This window comes from Chamaea fasciata, unplaced genomic scaffold (genome assembly GCF_029207755.1).
Source record: "Chamaea fasciata isolate MVZ Bird 193981 ecotype frontalis unplaced genomic scaffold, bChaFas1.0.hap1 SCAF_17, whole genome shotgun sequence".
In the NCBI taxonomy this organism is placed as follows: domain Eukaryota; kingdom Metazoa; phylum Chordata; class Aves; order Passeriformes; family Sylviidae; genus Chamaea; species Chamaea fasciata.
The window spans coordinates 7,298,996-7,316,683 of record NW_027094102.1 but is presented as its reverse complement, the minus strand read 5'-3'; the positions used below and the strand labels follow the sequence as shown (position 1 = coordinate 7,316,683).

Below are 17,688 nucleotides of genomic sequence, written 5' to 3'. Positions count from 1 at the left end.
TTGGGAAGGTTGCTCTTGACAGTTAAAGCAGGAAGCGTGTGGGAAGTGCCATGAGTAACCGGGCTGTGCTGGAGAACGGGACGTGCCGTGCCGTGCCGTGCCGTGCCGTGCCGTGCCGTGCCGTGCCGTGCCGTGCCGTGTCAGCCTTCAGCCTCATCTCCCAAACTTGCCGGACGCCAGTCACAGCCCGGGACAGCAGCTCGGGGTGGCTGTTGCTGCTTCTCCACCCCAGCCCCGGCGATTAGGGCTGAGACAGAGGCATTGAAATGGGGCACAGAATTCCGGTTATTTAATGACTTGACTTTATGAAAGTGCGTCACTAATTAGAGGCAGGGATCTCCTCAGGGCTGGACTGCTTAAAATTAAAACTACGACGCTGGGGGGACTCCGAGGGCCGGGTGGCCGCAGCGCGGGGCCGTCCCGGCTCCCCCCTCCCCTTCCTCCTCCTCCTCCTCCTCCTCCTCCTCCTCCGGGGTTACGCGGGGAGAGGAGCCCAGAGCCACCGGGCGCAGGGCACACCCCTCCCGGGGGGCTTCGCAGACTGGGAGGAACCCCAAAACCCGGCTGGTTTCTTTTTTTGAGGTGGTTGTGCCGCTCCGGCAGAGGGGAGTTGCCATAGAAACGGGGGGAAACCCGGCGGGGGGGGCGGGGGGAGGCACCCGCTGCGCCGTCGCTTTAAGATCGCAGAGGAGGGAGCAAATTACGCAGCTGCACGGCTCATCCCTCCCTCCCTTCTCCATCCCTCCCTCATCCCTCCCTCATCCCTCCAGCGCTCCCGGCCACCCCGCCGCACCCATGGAGGCCGGCGCAGGTGATGGAGGCGGGGGAGGGCGCGGGGTGCGGGGTGGGGCGGGGGGCACCGCACCGGGCACCGCACCGGGCACCACACCGGGTACCCCACCGGGTACCCCACCGGGTCCCGCGCCGCCGCCGCTCACCGTCCGCTCTCTCCCTTTCCCCGGCAGGTCGCTGAGCCCCCCACCCCGGCGCTGCCGCCCCCGACATCGGCGGGGCCCCGCGCAGGTGAGCGGTGCGGGGTGCGGGGCGCGGTGCGGGGGGCGCGGTGCGGGGCCCCGCGGCCGCCGTGACTCATCCCTTTCTGGCTGCAGATTCGGGGTGGGGGGAGGCGGGGGGCGCAGCCGGGTCTGCCAGCGCCGCTCCGCATCGGGGGGGCGGGAGCGGGGGGGGGGGTTCCCGGGGCACAGGGTGCTCGGGGCGGGTCACGCATCGGGCCCGCAGCGCACCCGCATTGCGTGTGCCAGACCCCCGCGGCACACACCAGACCCGTACTGCTGCACCAGAGCCCATGGCATGCGCTGCACCCCCATGGCACGCACTGGACCCATGTCTGACTTACCAGACCCATATCTTATGTACTCTGACCCACACTGCAAACCCACCTGGACCCCCACCACACCCACCGGTCCTGCTTCACAGCCCTGGACCTAAATGACACACACTAGACCCACACAGCAGCATCAGTCTCACATTGCACTCACCAGACCAGCACTGCACTCGCCAGACCCACATCTCATGCACCTGACCCACTTCACATGCACCAGACCCTCCCTGCATGCCCCAGACCCACATCACATACCCCAGACCCTCCCTGCATGCTCCAAACCCTCACTGCACACCCTAGACTCACATTTCATGCACTAGACCCTCCCTGCAAGCCCCAGTCCCGTATCACATGCACCAGACCAATATCTCATGCACCAGACCCTTGTCTGCATCATTGTCACATGCATCAGACCCTCCCTGCAAGCACCAGACCCACACTGCACACCCCAGACCCAGATCTCATGCACCAGACCCTCCCTGCATCCACCAATCCCATGTCACATGGATCAGACCCACATCACATGCACCAGACGGTCCCTGCACACCCCAAACCTTCCCTGCACGCCCCAAACCCACATCTCTTGCACCAGACTCTCCCTTCAAGCACCAGCCCTACCTCTGCTCGTGCAGCATCCCAAAGTGTCTCCGGCACCATGGGGTGTTGCAGGAGCTGGGGCTGCTTTGCAATTGACATTTTATTATTTAATGGCTTCATGCTCCATCTCCAAAGGGACACGGAACACCCGAGTGGGTTGATGAGCCGGGTGCTCTGTTCTCTCCTCCCCACAAGGTCAGCGCTGTGGCTGTCACACAGAACCCACTGCTGGGTGCCTGTTCTGCTTATGAAATCCCAGTGTTCCCACCCTCTCTGGGCAACAGGCACGTTGTGCTATGACCTTGTGCCAGGAGATGCAAATCCTGGTGTCCAGGGGTCCCAGGGTGGGGGTCAGAGAGGCAGTGCCCGTGCTCCCCTCTCGGAAGTGCTGCAGTGGGCTGAGGCAGGAGATGTGGTGTGTGATTAAAGTAGGCCATTCCAGCGGTGTGAGGAGCAGGGCTAATCCCCCGGCACCGCCGTCATTGCCAGCCCTCGCTCAAGGTGGATGGTGGTTAGGGGAGACCTGCTTCCGCCGCGCCGAGGCACAGAGGGGAGGAGGAGCTGTTGCACTGGAAGCTGGGTTTGTCTTCCAGGTTTTTGCCTTTGTATCTCAAAGGAGTGGGCTGTTCCTTCTGCTTCACACAGTTCAGTTCGGTTCCTGCCAGAGCACCTCTGCAGGATGGGCTGTGCAGTGGGATGTCACCTCCATCCCATCCTGCTGACCTTCCGGGCCCGGGGTGAGACCACAGGGTCTGTGTCCTGGGTGTCCCACTCCTGCTCTCATGCTGCTACAGCACTTGTCATGGAGCTCTTTTCCCATTTCCCTTTGGCTCCAGAGTCCCCAGTGAGAGCCCAGCCTTTGCCCTCTGGTCAAGCACCTTATTTTTAGCTAATGAGGGCTGGGAATTGCCACCTCCCCATTTGGAGCTGCAGCCAGGTCAGCTGGAAAAGTGATGAGCTGCATAACCCGAGCTTTCCAAATGGTGTCTGTTTTCCTGTAATCTCTGGATGTCAACTCAGCATTTTATAACAAATAGGAGAATAAAAGGAGATGCTCCTGCCTTTTGGAATGGGATACAACCACTCTTAGCAACATTGATTTTTCTGGTGGTGTTGCATAAACACCCCACGGGGTTTGTCTCTGCTTGTGCCCCAAGCACTCGTCTCTGCCCTGAGCTGGATTTAGTGATGGCTTTGGCAGTGCTGGGTTAGCAGTTGGATTTGAAGTTATTAAAGGTATTTTCCTACTTAAATGGGTCTGCGATTTCGTGATCTCTCTCTCCCCGGGACCCAGGTGAAGCTTTGGGATTAATCCATCTACACTGGAGCAGAGACTCCCAGGCTCTGGAGATATTGCCACATTCTTGGAATCTTCTTGTAGCAAAACCAAAGCAATCCCTGTATCCCAAAAATCCCCCATGGCAGGAGGAGGAGTGGACAGAGTCAGGGATATTTACCCCCAGCTGCCCAGGTGGTGGCCCCAGTGCTGAACCCCTCCTGGACCAGGACTTCTGCCAGCCCTGGCTGCGGTATCCTCCTCCTTCCCACTGTGACCCAGCTGTATCCCAGTCCCTTTTCCAGTGCAAGCAGCCCTGGCCTTGCCACTGTCCAGGAACAAGGGCTCTGCCCCACATCAGCTGCTGGTTGTTGGCCACATCCAGCACTTTGCTTATTTTTAGCCTGTAGAAAAGCAGAGCCAGTGTCAGTAAGGCAGGGGAGATCCTTGGGAGCCCTTTTTGGCCCCTGGAAAAACAAAGCTGTGGTTTCCCTCTTGGTATTCCCTCTGCTTTTAATCTTGTTCATCCTGGGAGGCTGAAGATCTCCCAGGGGACCCATGGGGACACCACGGTTCCTCTCCCAGGTCTCTGCAGTGGGTGAAGCTGCTCTCAGACGCTTTGGCTTAGTGCCACCATGGCAAAATATTCCTCACACAGGATGTGCCAAGGGAAACACAGGAATCCGGCAGCAGGCAGGATGATGGGAGCCTCGACAAAGGAAGCAGTGAGCGAGAAATCCAGGGAAATGTGGTGGCTGCTGGCGCAGCAGTGTTGTGCTGAGGGTTCACACTGGCAGTGAGCTGAGGGCTCTCACACCTTCTCTCGTGTTCCCTGTGGCGATGGGGTGAGCTGGCAGCAGCTGGATCCCTGTGAATCCCACAGAAGCTGAGCTTTGGAAGTTGATGGGAGCAAACTCTTGAGCCTGCAGCCATGAAACCCTCAGAGGAACAAGCTGAGGAACCATCGGAGGCTTCACTGAGCCAGTGATGAGGGTCTCTCCAGGGGTCCTGTGTCCCTCTTTCCCACGTGAGAAGCATCTAGGAGGAGCCCTACCTGCCCAGCCTGGTTTGTCCATCACTGGCACAGCCAGGGCATCCAGCAAGGAGTGGGGAAGTGGCAGAATTTGAGGCGAAGAAGCATCTCTGGGGGGCAGTGATCCAGCTGAGCCTGGGGAAATCTTCCTCTGGGGCACCAGGCTGAGCCCCCACTCTGTCACTGCTCTGCCATCCATCACTGTCACAGTGTGATCAGTAAGTCAGCTATGCCCCACGTCCCCTCTGTGGCTGGCAGGAGCTGAGAACCCACAAGATGATGATCCCCGTAGTGTCACCCACCCCAGGACAGTGGCAGTGTGGGGGACTTGTGCTGATTCTGCATCCCAGCCCTCTGTGGGGGATCTGCTTTTTCATGCTGTAGCTCCAGCTGTTTCCTTATCAAGGCCCATTGCTTTTCTTTATCAGGAATTCTCCAGGCTAATTCCACTGCATGTAACAAGCCCTGGTTTCTGCTGTTGTTTGTAAAAGCTCTGCCCTTCTGTTTCACATGTGCTGGGAGACTCACAGGGAGTTTTGCTATTGGCAGCACCAGCAACACACTGGTCTTTCCAGCGGGCAATGCCCAATCTGCTCAGCCCTCAAGCTGCATTTTAGGGGATTTGCAGGGTGCAGGACCACATGCAGGTGGTTTGTGGGACAATCTCTGGATTGTTCAGCTTTGGTGCTGAATTTGTTCACCCTCCCTGTCCTGGGCAGCCTGTGGGCTGGAAGCCTGTCCTGGAAGCCTGTGACACTTGGGAGACTGAAGTGGCCCATTGATCCTTTGGGAATAATGACAGTTTATTATCACTGATTGAATTCCAGACACCCTGGGTTCTGTGGAAGGCACCAAGCTTCAGTGTGGGCACCAGATAAGTCTGCAGCAGCGGGAGGAGGAGGAAATGAGGTCCCCCTGACATGTGGCCAAATCCAAGTGTGCCTACAGAGCCATTCCAGGCTGCAGTGCTGGCAGCAGGGACCTGGGGTGTGATGTGGGGTGCTCTCAGGAGCCCCATGTGCTGGACACACATGTGCCATCTGCAGTGCTGGCACTTGCTGGTGTCAGTGGGGCACAGAGGGACCCCTGCACAGAGCAGTGTGGCATGAGGTAACCTTGCCATGAGTGGGGAAGATCCAGGTACAGCTGAGCTGATGATGGGCACCACACGCCCTGGGATAATACCAGATACCACTGGATTGCAGGGGAGTGGGTGAGGAATCAACCTTCTCAAATCTCCCTAAATCCCTGCTCGAGAGCTGTTGGAGTCCAGGCTGTGCTGCAGCCCCGTGTGGCACTGCTGGAGGGTGTTGGAGAACCCTGGAGGATGCTCCCGCCAGCCTGAGGCCACGCGCGGCTCTTGGTGGATGCTGATTCACGCTGCTGCAGTAGCAGAGCTCGCTGCCCACTTGGGAGCAGTGACCCAGCAGGACAGAACACTGCCTTCCCCTGCCCTGGTCATCTCCAGGCAAATCCATCCTAGCTGGGAGCAGCAGGATGCCAAATCTTTCTTGCAGTGTCCCAGGGGTGCTGGCACCCCTCTGTCACAGGGCACTGTGCCTGCTGGGACTTGGGACTTCACAGCACCAGTGCTCTGGTATCTTTGGTGCCCTGGTTTGGGGGTCATGGAGCAGACAAGCGTGAGCAGAGCAGGGGCCTGGACTGGCCAGCATGGGCTTTGAGGTATCCTGAAATAAAAACAACCTGGAGTTGTAATTGTGGAAGGCTGCACTGGGCTGAGCTGGATATGCCCCCCTTCCTATTCTGCCTCCCCTGTTGTCCCACTCCTCGCACTCCCCTGGAGCAGGGCCAGCAGCATGGAGTGTTTCCTGTCACCCATCGATTATCTGTTGGCAGGTCCCATCTCCTGCATTGCTCTGCCAAAATCTGAGATAAATGCTGGCATTGTGAATAGGCGTGGGGATGGGGGGCCCCCCGTGCTGCCCCTGGCCTGTCGGTCTCTGGCAATGTGGGAGCACAGTGGGGATCCCAGCGGTGCCATGGGATGCTCAGCAGGATGCGGGTGCTGGGCAGATGCTTCCCTCACTCCCTCACATCCTGCGTGTGCCCGAGGTGCTGCAAGCCTCTGGATCTGGCCTATTTATTTACAGGAAAGCGGGCTCTGTGTTTCCCTAGGGATCAGCAGCTGCTGCCTCATCATGCAGGGATCTGTTCTTCCTCACCTGATTTCACTGCTGAATGGGGGATTTGCACTTAATTAAGGAAAAGCAGGCACCCAGCCCACTGCAGGGAGAGCTGCGTGCCTGGGGAGCTCCATGGCTGGGTCAGAGCCCTTGTACCATCTCTGCCTCCAGTAATGCCACCACTGCAGGCACTCTGTGTCCCTGTGGCATTACCCTGCCTCCTGAAAGGGATGGGGATCTGGGAGCAGGGAGAGGCTTGTCCCATGGTACTAAAGGGGTTCCAGACCATGGGAATGCACCTGTTCTGCTTCTGATCTGCCTTTTAAATTAAGAACGCTGTGCCCACAGGATCCTGGTGGGACCACAGGCATGCAGCATTTTGCCATTTCTGGGCTATGGGAGACAAATGGGAAGCACAGGCCAGATGTGCAGGGGATGCTGTCCTCATCTGTCTCTGTACTGGTGGCCCTGGGGACTATACTGATGCCCTGGTGCCTGGGCTGACCCCACAGGGTCCTGATCTCATCAGGGCCATTTTCCTGCCTTCACCTGCTCTCTCTGTTGCCTTTGCCCGCAGTTCCCTGTGCCCAGGACCCGTGGCACCGTGGCCATGTCTGTGCCGGGGAGCAGACGCGCGTCCACAGGATCACGAAGGTGAATATGCTTCAACCTCTGGCCTCGGGACTGGACACCAGCGCCTGCAGCCGGGATGAGACGATCCCCACGATCCCCACACCTCCACCACCAGCTGCCACTTCGCAGCACGAACCCCCAGCCCAGCTTTCAGGGGTTTGCATGGCGCTGCCCGCTGCACAGCACTTCCCTGTCCGTGCATGCAGCTCCCCGAGTGCTGCACGCCCCGTCCCTCTGTCCGTCTGTGCCACAGCCAGGACCGACCCCTCCGTCCATCCAGGCGAGGGCAGGCAGTGGTGGAGAGCACTGGGTTGGGGCAGTGAAACTAGGAGGTATGTTAGCCCTTGGAAATTGTCTCCTTGAGCTGAGTGATAAAGAGAGAAAAAGAGGGAAAAAGCATTTATTCCCCTCCCAATGTCTCCATGGCCTGGACTGCTGTTATGGAGGTACAGGCTCAGCGTGGGCAGGGAGAAGAGGCAGAGCTGCCCACATTAGGTGATGCTCGGGCAGGTGTGGCCCAAGTTATGCTGGGACCGTGCTCCCAGGGGACTCTCAAGGGGCTCCCAAGGGGCTTACAAGGGGATCCCAGGGGTTCCCAAGGTCCTCAGGGTGCGAGGATGCTGTGCCAGCATCCATGGGCTGCCACACCAGGGAAGGGGGAGTGGGTGGACGTCCCCCCCAGCCCTGCCTTTGTGCCCGTCGCCATGTCCGTGCAATTTTGATCCCTGCTGTTTGTTTTGTCCTTTTGTCTTGTGTGTTCTCGGTGTGGTGGTTGGCAGTCGCGGGGTTTATGGACGGAGTGGCTTTGCCTCCTTCTTTAAGTCTTCAGCGCCCTCAGCCACTCGGCCTGAGACACAGCCTCTTCTCCCTGCCTCCAGGCGCCCCTCGCCCCCCGGGAGGGACACCTACGGCACCTCCTCGCTGAGCAGCAGCAGCAATTCTGGCTCCTGCAAGGGCAGCGACAGCAGCCCCACCCCAAGGTAACCCATCACCCGTGGCCCCAGGGCGGCTGCCGGGTGCCCCCGGGCAGGGGGAGCAGCCCCCCGTGCTGCCGGTGCCCAGCGGGGACAGGAGCGCAGGGGCCGCTGGAGCGAGGCTGTGCGCTTGGTGGCTGGGGAGCCGGAGCTGCTGGTGTGTCTCCAACAGACCCTCACTACCCTCCTCCTCCAAACCTCTCCGCCGCTGCTGTTGTGTCGTCTCCCTCCCTGTCCCCCCGCCTGCCACCCAGGAATCCCCCATCCTCTTCCCTCCGTCCTGCTGTGGCTGTGGCTTGCACGCTGCACGCTCCCTCCTGCCACTCCTGCATTCTGAGGAGCACCCGGATCCTTCCAGACCAAAGGCACGAGGGCAAGAGCTTCGCTTCCATCCCCTTGTGTTGCCCGGCAAAGGTTTGGCAAGAGCTGGTGGCCCCCTGGCTTCTCAGCTGGGAACTCCGGGTGTGTTCGGGGCACTAACAGCCAGCACCAAGCTGTGGGACGGGCACCAGCCCTGCAGGCACAGCAGCCCGTGGTGCACTGCTCATCGCCTGCCTGTCCTCTGCCCCCTGCCAGCTCCCAGAGGTGGAATCATTCTGGGAGGATCTGAGGGGCCCGAGGGCACCATGGTGAGCAGGTTCCATGTGTGCTGTGGCCAGGGGCAGTGGCCATCCTGCCATGGGGCCTTCTAAGGCATGGATGCTTCTAACACAATGCTTCTGGCCATGGCTAAAGGCTGCTGGGCTGATGGACACCGTGCAGGGGGGCTTTGGGATGCCTCCTTTCCGTACCTGGGGAGTTTGGTTCCCCCACTGCTGTGCTAGAGACACTCGTGCAGTTCCCAGCTCTCCACGTGCCTCCCAGCTTGGCCATGTAGCCCTGTCCCTGGCCAGCCACTGCTCTCTGCACTTGTCCCAGGCTTTGGACTAGAGATGTCACTTCATCTGCCCCAGTGTGAGTGGTGGCACAAGGAGGGTCCAGACATGCTGCTGGGCCAGTCCGGAGCAGATGCTGGATTCCCTGGCTTGCTCCCCATGGGCAGGACAACCGCTGTCTCAAGACCTGCTCCATCCCAAACCATTCCCCATCTTGTGCCTCCATCTCTGGCAGAGCTGATCCCACCCTGGGGTCTCCATCCACATCAGTTGTTTCCAGGAAGGTCACTCTGGGCACACAGAGACCTTGGTGCCCCAGTTGTGATCATGCCCCATCACCACAGAGGGCTCAGCACCTAGCAGCAGCACTGGTGTGTCCAGGAGCTGCACTCACCCTCCTGACAGGGCACAGCACTCTCATGCACCCACCCTGCCCCTCCTGCTCTCAAGGCTCCTTTGGGATGTATTATGGGGCTGCACCCCAAGAGCAGGCCTTAGAACCCCTGGGTCAAGCCTTTGCTGACCCTGGCACTGGCAGTGGGTGACATCTGTGTCCCCGCAGGCGCTCGTCCAAGTACAACCTCTGCAGTGACAACCATGGGATAAAGCCACCGACACCAGAGCAATACCTGACTCCCCTGCAGCAGAAGGAGGTCTGCATCCGGCACCTGAAGGCTCGCCTGAAGGACACACAGGAGCGGCTGCAGGACAGGTGAGCATGTCATGCCAGCACCAGCCATTGCCACCCACTGTGACAGCTCCTGTCTGGGACTGGTCTTTCTGGGACCGAGGTCACTGCTGGCTGTACCATGGCATTGCTGGTATGTGGGATCTGGCACTGCTGTCTGTCCAACCTGGGAGGCACAGATTTGGGAAATGGAGAGCCCCACGTCCCACCTGCAGTGGCTGCATTCCCCCCTCACCCTGTTTAAGTCCCTGCCATGCCTTTGCTGAATTTCAGCGTCAGAGGGTGGCTAATCCCCATCTGCTCCTCTCAGGCTTAGGCACAGCCCCGCCGCCGTGCCAGCTGCCACGCGCCCGCCCGGGGCACCTGCCCACCCCCACACAGCCCTCAGGAGACCTGGGCACTGCACCCTCTCGGGACTGAGCATGACTTCCAGGGATCCCTGAGCCCCCATTGCTCTGAACAGTGCTGTAAGGGGGCCCTGAGCATCCGTCCTGAGGGTCCTCAAGCATCAATCCTGAGAGTCCCCAAGTATCAGTCCTGAGGGTCCCTAAGCATCCATCCTTGGGGTCCCTGAGTGTCACTCCTGAGGGTCCCCAGGCATCACTCCTAGGGGTCCCTGAACATTGCTCCTGAGGCTCCCTGAGCATCATACTGAGACTCCCTGAGCATCACTCCTGAGGGTCCCTGAGCCACTGGATCCATCCCTTGTTCCCAGCTGGGAGTGTTGCTGGGTGTTCTGTTTGCAACCCAGTGCTGGGCACACGAGGAGGGGGCTGTCCCTGCAGCCCCCTGAGCGCCGCGGTGGTGCCCTCCCGTCTCCACAGGGATGCCGAGATCGAGGACCTGAAGACGCAGCTGTCACGGATGCAGGAGGACTGGATCGAGGAGGAGTGCCACCGCGTGGAGGCCCAGCTGGCGCTGAAAGAGGCTCGCAAGGAGATCAAGCAGCTGAAGCAGGTCATCGACACAGTGAAGAACAACCTGCTGGAGAAGGACAAAGGCCTCCAGAAGTATTTTGTGGACATCAACATCCAGAACAAGAAGCTGGAGACGCTGCTGCACAGCATGGAGGTGGCACAGAATGGGGCGCCGAAGGAGGAGGGCGCCGGCGAGTCGGCCGGGGGATCCCCGGCCCGATCCCTCACCCGCAGCTCCACCTACACCAAGCTGAGCGACCAGGGAGCCGGGGACCGCAACGTGGGGGGCTCGCAGACCATCTCGCTGGACGAGGGGGCCGACAGCGGCTTCGTGGGGATGGAGGAGGTGGAGGTGGGGGGTGAGCCCGGCACTCGCCTGCCCCCCAGCAACACCTACGAGAAGGTGCTGGGACTGCGGAGCAGCGTGGAGGCAGGGGTGCAGGCCAGCTGCATGCAGGAGCGGGCCATCCAGACGGACTTCGTGCCCTGCCAGCCCGACCTGGACACCATCCTAGAGAAGGTGATGAAGTCCCAGGCTTGCAGCTTGGGCAGCCCCACCTCCGCCTGGGTCTCTGAAATGGAAGACACGATGCCCGTCCCCGAGCTCGCCAACCCCACCGGGACCACGGACCTGATGGTGGCCGAGCCCGACGCCGCGACGGCGGCTGCCAGTGCCGAGGGGGGTGTCCCCTGCAACCCGGCCGTGCGGCAGCCCCCCAGCGCCAGCCCCTCGGTGGCCATCGCCTGCGTGGCGGAGGAGGAGCTGACGGAGGTGACCGGCTGCGAGAACAACCCTTCCAAGAGCTACTGGAGCCGCCACTTCATCGTGGATCTGCTGGCCGTGGTGGTGCCGGCGGTGCCCACGGTGGCCTGGCTGTGCCGCTCGCAGCGGCGGCAGGGCCAGCCCATCTACAACATCAGCTCGCTGCTGCGGGGCTGCTGCACCGTCGCCCTGCACTCCATCCGCAGGATGGGCTGTCGCCCCGTCGCCAGCCCCGGCCCCGGAGGCACTGCCCAGCCCTGACCCCTCCGACGCCCTCCGCCCGCCCCCACGGACCCGACCGCTGATTGTAAAGTCCCGGCGTGGCACTGGCGGGTGGGAAGGGGCCGAGGGGTCTGTGGGTGCATCGAGGTGTGCTGCTCCCCCCAGCTCCTTTGTCCTGGAGGAGGGAAAGAACCTTTGTTGGAAGAGGGGTGTTGGCACCCAGCGTCACCCCCCGCCGATGGACAGCCCTGCCTGTGCCTCCGGCTGCGGGGAGCTGTGGGGCTGCACCCGCCGGGGCGGCTCTCCCTCCATCGCACTTGCTTTTTGTTTGTCGCCGGGTTATCCCCGGAGCCAGCCCTGCCACGGGCGGGTGATGGCAAGGAGCCGCTGGCAGCGTGGAGCGCTGGGGATGCAGCGGTTCCTTGCTCCAGGTGCAGTGTCTGTCTGTGGGCAGGGGGATGGGGAGTTCCTGTCCAGACACAGGGATCAGCTCCGGAGCGGTTCGGGCCAGCCCCCCATTCCCTAGGAGATGCCTCCCACACGGGGATGGAACTGGGCTGCAGCTCACGCACGGAGCCCCCCGAGGAAGCCATGGGCTCCCCCTCCCTCTGCTTTGCACTATATTCACTTTTTTTTGGGTACAGACTGAAGCCCGGCTGTTGGGACTCTGGCTGCCGGGGAGCGGGACCGGGGGCTCCTGCAGTTTTGTCAGCCGTGATGCCGGTGATCCCACCATGTGCTGGAGCTCGGATGCCTTTGCTGGGGTGTGGGCAGTGCCGTGCAGGCAGAGCCAAGCCCTTTGCTGCCCCGGCCCACCCAAACCCCCGCTTTGCTGGTGGCCTCCGGAAAAATGCCTTTTTTTTTGTTGTTGAAACACAAAGACAGCAAGGATTGCTCAGCGGGGCTGTTGGGGTGCGGGACTTGGGGCTCCCCCGGGCGCGCCGCACTCCCACCCCACGAATGTCTGTGGTTTCTTCGTGACTTGAACTAACAGTGTTTCTCCCCAACCCCAACCCCAACCCCAGCCCACTCCCCCACCCACGGGTGCCACTGGCCAGGTGCCCTGGCAGCCAGTGCTGCTCCACACACCAGTGTCCAGCGGTCCCCAGAGGGGCACATGCCACATCCTGTGTGCCCCACACTTCCCTGCATCTCCCTTCCGCTGGCTCTGCCCGTGCTGGGGGGCAGTGGGGACAGCAGCTCTGCCACCAGCACAGCACCAGGTGCGGGGGGGAAGATTTGGGGAGCAGCAGTGTCCAGGCAGCTGGGGTAGCTGGGATATTCGCCTCTCGTGCAATGTATTTGTGGATCTGTGTACACGTCTGTTAGACTATCCAAAGCTTTGCCAAGAAATAAATGTAACGACTATATTTGAAAGACAAATCTATATAATATATTTTTTAAATACAGAACTGAAAAAGCTGTAACCCCCCTCTTCTTGTTTCCCCTGTCCTGTACTTGCTCTCTGTGGTGGATGTAATAAATGTCGCTGGGTCTGTGTCTGCTTTGGCTGGAGCCAGCCCTTGGCATCCGCCCTGACGGGGGTGGCCCAAGCAGGGACATGGGGACAATGGGACCCTGGTACAGAACATCTGCCCCATCCCTGCTGAGGAGAGGAAGAACCACCCAGCAGCCACCAGACCCTGAAGGGAGAAGAGGTTTGGTGCTAAAATAGCTCCTTTGGAGGTGCTGTGGGGTCCCCTCAGCAGGCCCTCTGGGCTTCCAGCATCAGCTCCCGGAACAGCAGCAATAGTGTCACAGGTCAGGGATGGAGTGGTCCATGGAAGACTTCACCAGCCCTGATGAGAGCCTGAGCAGAGAGAAGGGAGGTCAGTGGGGGGAACCAGGGGGTCCCTGTGGGGTGCAGGGGGTCCTTGCAGCCCCACATTCTCACCGTTTGACCATGTGCTCGTAGATCACAGTGGGGATGATAGTCAGTGTCACCACATTCCCAGCTCCTGCCAGCACCTCCATGAGCTGCTTATCCTGTGGGAGAGAGCAGGGGGGGGTCCATGGGGTGCCCAGCTTTGCTCAGTATCCCCCTCCCTCCTGGATTCTCTGGCCACATCCTGGACTCTCCAGGCATGTCCTGCACCACCAGGGCACAGCCCTACCTTCATGCCAATGACGTTCTGGCCGTTCACCTCGCAGATGTAGTGGTGGGTGAGGAGCCCATTGCGGGCGGCCGAGCTGTCCTTGGCCAGCGACACAATCTTCCCCTTCTTCACCACAACGCCGATGTGGCCGGTGCTGTCCTTGTGCACGGTCACAGTGCGCTGGAAAGGCCTGTGGGGAGAGCACCATCAGTGCTGCCACCAGCACTGCCACCAGCACTGGTGCCACCATCCACTCACCTGTCCCGCACCACCATGACGATTTTTTCTGGGTTCGCCTTCTTCAGCGCGCGCTGTGCCTTGTCACTGCTCCAGCCTGCACAGTTCTTGCCGTCGATCTGCAGCACCTGGTCCCCGAAGCGCAGCCCCACCAGTGCTGCTGGCGAGTTGGCCTTCACCAGCTGCACGAAGATGCCCTGGGGACACAGTGGAGTGGTGGCACAGGGCTGGCACAGGGACCAATGGCCGTGCCATGCCCATGATATGCCATGCCATCTGCACCCTGCTGTGCTGTGGCACGCTGTGACATTTAGTCCCACACATTGCTGTGCCATGATACACTGCCGTGTCACGCTGTGCTCCACTGTCATGCTTATGCCATGTCACGTTATGCCATGACACACTGTCCTGTGCCATGCCCAGCCCCATGCCAGCCCAGCCCCTCACCTGGTCGACGTTCTTCAGCTGCAGCCCCGTCTTGCCCCGCTCGTCCTTGCACAGGTGGATCTCCCGCACACCCGGCTTGATCTCTGCCCGCCGCAGCCCCGCGTTGTTCCCAGTCAGGGGGGCGACCAGCTGGCCTGGGGAGGGCCCGGCAGGGGTCAGTGCCTGTGGGGGAGCTGGGGGTCAGTGGGGACAGGGGAGACACAGGGCCCTGTGCACCTCAGCCTTTGGGAGTGCTGCATCCCTTTCTCAGGCAGGATGAGGAACCAGAGGGACCCCCATGGGGAGCCACAGGGGGCTGCCAGACCAGACACCTACTGTGCTGTCCTCCGTGTGCAGGTTCTTCTGGATCTCCTCACTGGAGAGCGCCAGCCCCATGTAGTTCTCCAGCTCGGCTAGGTTGGGGTACAGTACAGGTGGCTCTGAGGGACATACCGAGGGTGGTCTCAGCTCCTGGGACCACCTTCCTCCCCAACCCACAGCCATTGCCCCCTCCATCCCAGGAGCCCCCTGGGACCCTGGGCCAGCAAAAAGAGACCCCAAAATCCCAACCCATGCACCAAGTCCCCGGGGGTCTCAGCTGAGTTCCTCCCCCACTGAGCATCTTTTCCTCCCCAGACAGCCCCTGCACAGGGTGAGCTGCATGCCCCACCTTACCAGTGCCCAAGGTGAGCTTTGGCTTCTCTGTGACCACTGTGGTGGGAGGGGTCCTCACCCCAGCCGCTGCCTGTGCCTGCCAAGAGACAGGGTGCTCAGTTCTGTGCCCCCCACCCTGGGGACCCTCTGAGGTGAGACCCCACAGGGACCCACTGGGGTCTGCTCACCCCCCGTAACACTGCTGAGCTGGCACTGACCTGCAGGACCTGATGGCCCTTCATGTCCTCCAGGGAGGGGTAGAGTGTAGCCATTGCTGCTGCTGTCTGGGGACAAGGATGGGGCAGTTCAAGGACTGAGTTGCCTCTCTCCAAACATCCCTCCCAGCCCATGTACCGGAGACGGGCTGTCACCTGGAATCTCCAGTGTGACTCAAGGCTATGTCACCAGGGCCACCACCACTTCCTGGTGGCTGGGACATGGATGGCTGTGTGCCGGGCAGACCCTGCTCCCCATGTTCACCTGTCCCACAGAGCCATTCCAACACCACACAGATGGGGGAGTGGGATCTCCCATGGAAATAGCCCCTTTGCCCCTCATAGACCCCTCTGCTCCCCATGTCCAGCTGGCCAGTGGGGCCATTCCAACATTTACCCAGACACAGCAGTGAGATGTCCCATGGCAACAGCCCTTGTACAGAGTCAGCCCCCTCTGCACCTCACATTGTGCCCAAAGCTGTGCCCTCCAAACCTACGCTATGGCATCTTGTGCCCCAAAAAGCATCATCCAAATCTCATGGTGTAGGGGCCAAATCCAGATCCAGATGTGAGCCCTGCAGGAACCAGGCAGGATCCCACCTACAGCCCAGGGACAGCAGCAGTATTCAACAGACAAGACCCTCCCAAGTCCAACCCCGGCACCTCTGGACTCACCTGCCAACAGCTCCCAGATCCTTGTGACACCCTCTGCCTGGCCCCTGAACTTTATAGCCAGGCCCGGCCCAGGGAGGGGCCAGATAGCCTCAGCTGATTGCACCCCTGTCAGGTAGGGCACGGGTGAGGAAGAGGAAGAGGAAGGCAACAATACACAAAGCCCGGGTACTGCAGGGATGGGTCAGGGATTGGGATGGGACAGGGATGACTTTCTGTAGGTTTGGGCATCCTGGGGGAGCAGGGATGGAGCTGCACCCCTCCATGGTTCCCCCCCCCCCCCCCCACAATCCATCACTTCTCCTGGCACCCCCAGCACATGGCTTGGCCCCTCGACTGCCCCCCCCCCCCCCTTATCCTTCCTGGGCTCCATAGGGCCTGCTGGGGGGGAAAGGGGGTTCCCCACCGTAATCCCCTGCGTGGGCGGTGGCTCCCGCTGACACCTCGCTGCCCTGGCGCATGGGGCTGACGCGGCCGTGACCGGGATCCCGTGTCCCACACCCTCCCAGCCGTCACCTGGGACACGTGCCAGGTGTGGGACGCCCACGCTGCAGGTGGAGAAACTGAGCCAGCACAGAGCTCAGCATGGGGTGGCTGTGGCATCTTGCTGCCATGGGCCATCACCGTGTCACCTGGGGATCCAGCAGCCGGCGGTGACATTCTGCTGTTGGCACTGAGGATGCCATGGGCCACCGTGTCCTCAGGAGCTGGGCAGGGGGACACTGAGGGTGCTTGGGCAGGCCTGGACCTGGTGGCACCAGCCCAGAGCTCCCCGGCACAGGGCCAGTCCTGCTGTGGAGCCGCAGCCAGACACGTCCTGCTCCCTGTGCCTCCGCTCTGGTGTGGCAGGCCAGGAGGAAGTGTTTTATTTACTGGTGTTATTTTTAGCTGGATGGTGCCCGGCTGCCTTGACCAGCCCAGGACAAGAACAGCCCAAGCGCCAGAGGCAGAGAGAGTCCTACACAGACAGAGAGGATTGTTCCCTGGAGTCTGTTCATTCCCTAAAACCCTCATCCCCGCCAAAGCACAGCTGGAAGTACTCAGACCCCACCAGCACTCGTGGGTGCTGCAGGAGCTGTGCAGGGGCTGAGGGCTCAAGGGCAGGTGGCTTCCCTCAGCCTCCCCCCTGCCCTGGCTTAGCCCCAGCCAGAAGCCATGGCACTGCCTGGCACCGGTTAATAATTAAAGCAAAAAGCTTTGCAGGAAGAGAAACCCAAACTGGCCTCAAGCTTCCACCCAGAAACAGCCACAGTAAAGGACAGAGCGGGCTGCTGGTGCCCCACAAGCTCCTGTTCTGCTTAACTGAGCAGCAGTTAAGAGCAGTGCTGACTTCTGCACAGCCCTGTGCAAGCACTGGTGCTCCTGGATGCATCCCAATGGCCGAGCTGCTCCTGCCCCAGGGCCACTGCTCCCTCCAGGACACATAAACTTTGCTTGGCAGCTGGGACAGGCCGTGTTATTGATTGTGGCTGTGTTATCAGTTGTGGCACACTGATCAAAGGTTGTCAGCAGAGGAGCCAGGCACTGACCCACAGTGGTGCCTGAGCAGGTCCTACACACAACACCCACAGCTGCAGTAGCAAAACCCAAAGCAGGTGATGTGATGTGCTGTGCCCCATGTGCCGTGCCCAGCTTTCAAAAAAGACTGGAATAAATCCAGAAAGATGCAAGGAAAGGCTTCCCTGGAGCTGCAAGGACCATGGGAACATGCATCCAGCTATCCTTCATGCTTCCAGTCCGGGCTGAGTCACAGCCACAAGGGCATGAGGCTGTGTGGGCAATGCTTAATAGGTTATGGTGAGGCAATTAATGATGGAAATTCGAGCAGACCACCATCACCTCCCCACAGAGCACAGGAGCCCCAGGCATCCTACTATGCTCCCAGGGCTGAGCACCTGAGCCTCACACTAAGGCACAGCAGCAC

The 17,688-nt window shown here is 60.7% G+C and overlaps 2 protein-coding genes across 5 annotated transcripts; one reads left to right on the top strand and one right to left on the bottom strand.

Annotated features, from left to right (window-relative positions):
* Positions 1 to 7,052: 7,052 nt before the first annotated feature.
* SNPH (syntaphilin) lies at positions 7,053 to 12,898 on the top strand. 2 transcript variants are annotated; one of them, XM_066198952.1, is made up of 4 exons: positions 7,053 to 7,357; positions 7,904 to 8,005; positions 9,437 to 9,586; positions 10,387 to 12,898. In XM_066198952.1, exons 1-4 carry the CDS (start codon positions 7,053 to 7,055, stop codon positions 11,501 to 11,503), a joined length of 1,674 nt encoding a protein of 557 aa, XP_066055049.1. In that variant the 3' UTR covers positions 11,504 to 12,898. The 2 variants fall into 2 exon arrangements, with proteins under 2 accessions (XP_066055049.1, XP_066055047.1); XM_066198950.1 differs by lacking the exon at positions 7,053 to 7,357 and having other exon boundaries at positions 7,404 to 8,005.
* Positions 12,899 to 13,061: 163 nt separating this feature from the next.
* On the bottom strand, positions 13,062 to 16,409 carry SDCBP2 (syndecan binding protein 2). 3 transcript variants are annotated; one of them, XM_066198954.1, is made up of 9 exons: positions 16,397 to 16,409; positions 15,096 to 15,872; positions 14,899 to 14,974; positions 14,560 to 14,663; positions 14,245 to 14,406; positions 13,819 to 13,994; positions 13,579 to 13,750; positions 13,359 to 13,450; positions 13,062 to 13,274 (listed from the first exon to the last, which is right to left on the bottom strand). In XM_066198954.1, the coding sequence occupies exons 2-9, from the start codon at positions 15,225 to 15,227 to the stop codon at positions 13,220 to 13,222; spliced, it is 969 nt and encodes a 322-aa protein (XP_066055051.1). In that variant the 5' UTR covers positions 15,228 to 15,872; positions 16,397 to 16,409; the 3' UTR covers positions 13,062 to 13,219. The 3 variants fall into 3 exon arrangements, with proteins under 3 accessions (XP_066055051.1, XP_066055052.1, XP_066055050.1); XM_066198955.1 differs by lacking the exon at positions 16,397 to 16,409 and having other exon boundaries at positions 15,096 to 15,161; positions 15,768 to 15,785; XM_066198953.1 differs by lacking the exon at positions 16,397 to 16,409 and having other exon boundaries at positions 15,096 to 15,976.
* Positions 16,410 to 17,688: the final 1,279 nt, after the last annotated feature.

Bases quoted from the DNA above. Each gene is read 5' to 3' on its own strand.
- SNPH (XM_066198950.1), top strand. From the start codon at position 7,524: ATGCTCGGGCAGGTGTGGCCCAAGTTATGCTGGGACCGTGCTCCCAGG. The intron at 8,006-9,436 runs GTAACCCATCAC...GTGTCCCCGCAG, and splicing joins GACAGCAGCCCCACCCCAAG to GCGCTCGTCCAAGTACAACC. The intron at 9,587-10,386 runs GTGAGCATGTCA...CCGTCTCCACAG, and splicing joins CAGGAGCGGCTGCAGGACAG to GGATGCCGAGATCGAGGACC.
- SDCBP2 (XM_066198954.1), bottom strand. From the start codon at position 15,227: ATGGGCTGGGAGGGATGTTTGGAGAGAGGCAACTCAGTCCTTGAACTG. The intron at 14,407-14,559 runs GTAGGTGTCTGG...GCTCCCCCACAG, and splicing joins TGCACACGGAGGACAGCACA to GCACTGACCCCTGCCGGGCC. The intron at 13,995-14,244 runs GTGAGGGGCTGG...CTGTGTCCCCAG, and splicing joins AGCTGAAGAACGTCGACCAG to GGCATCTTCGTGCAGCTGGT.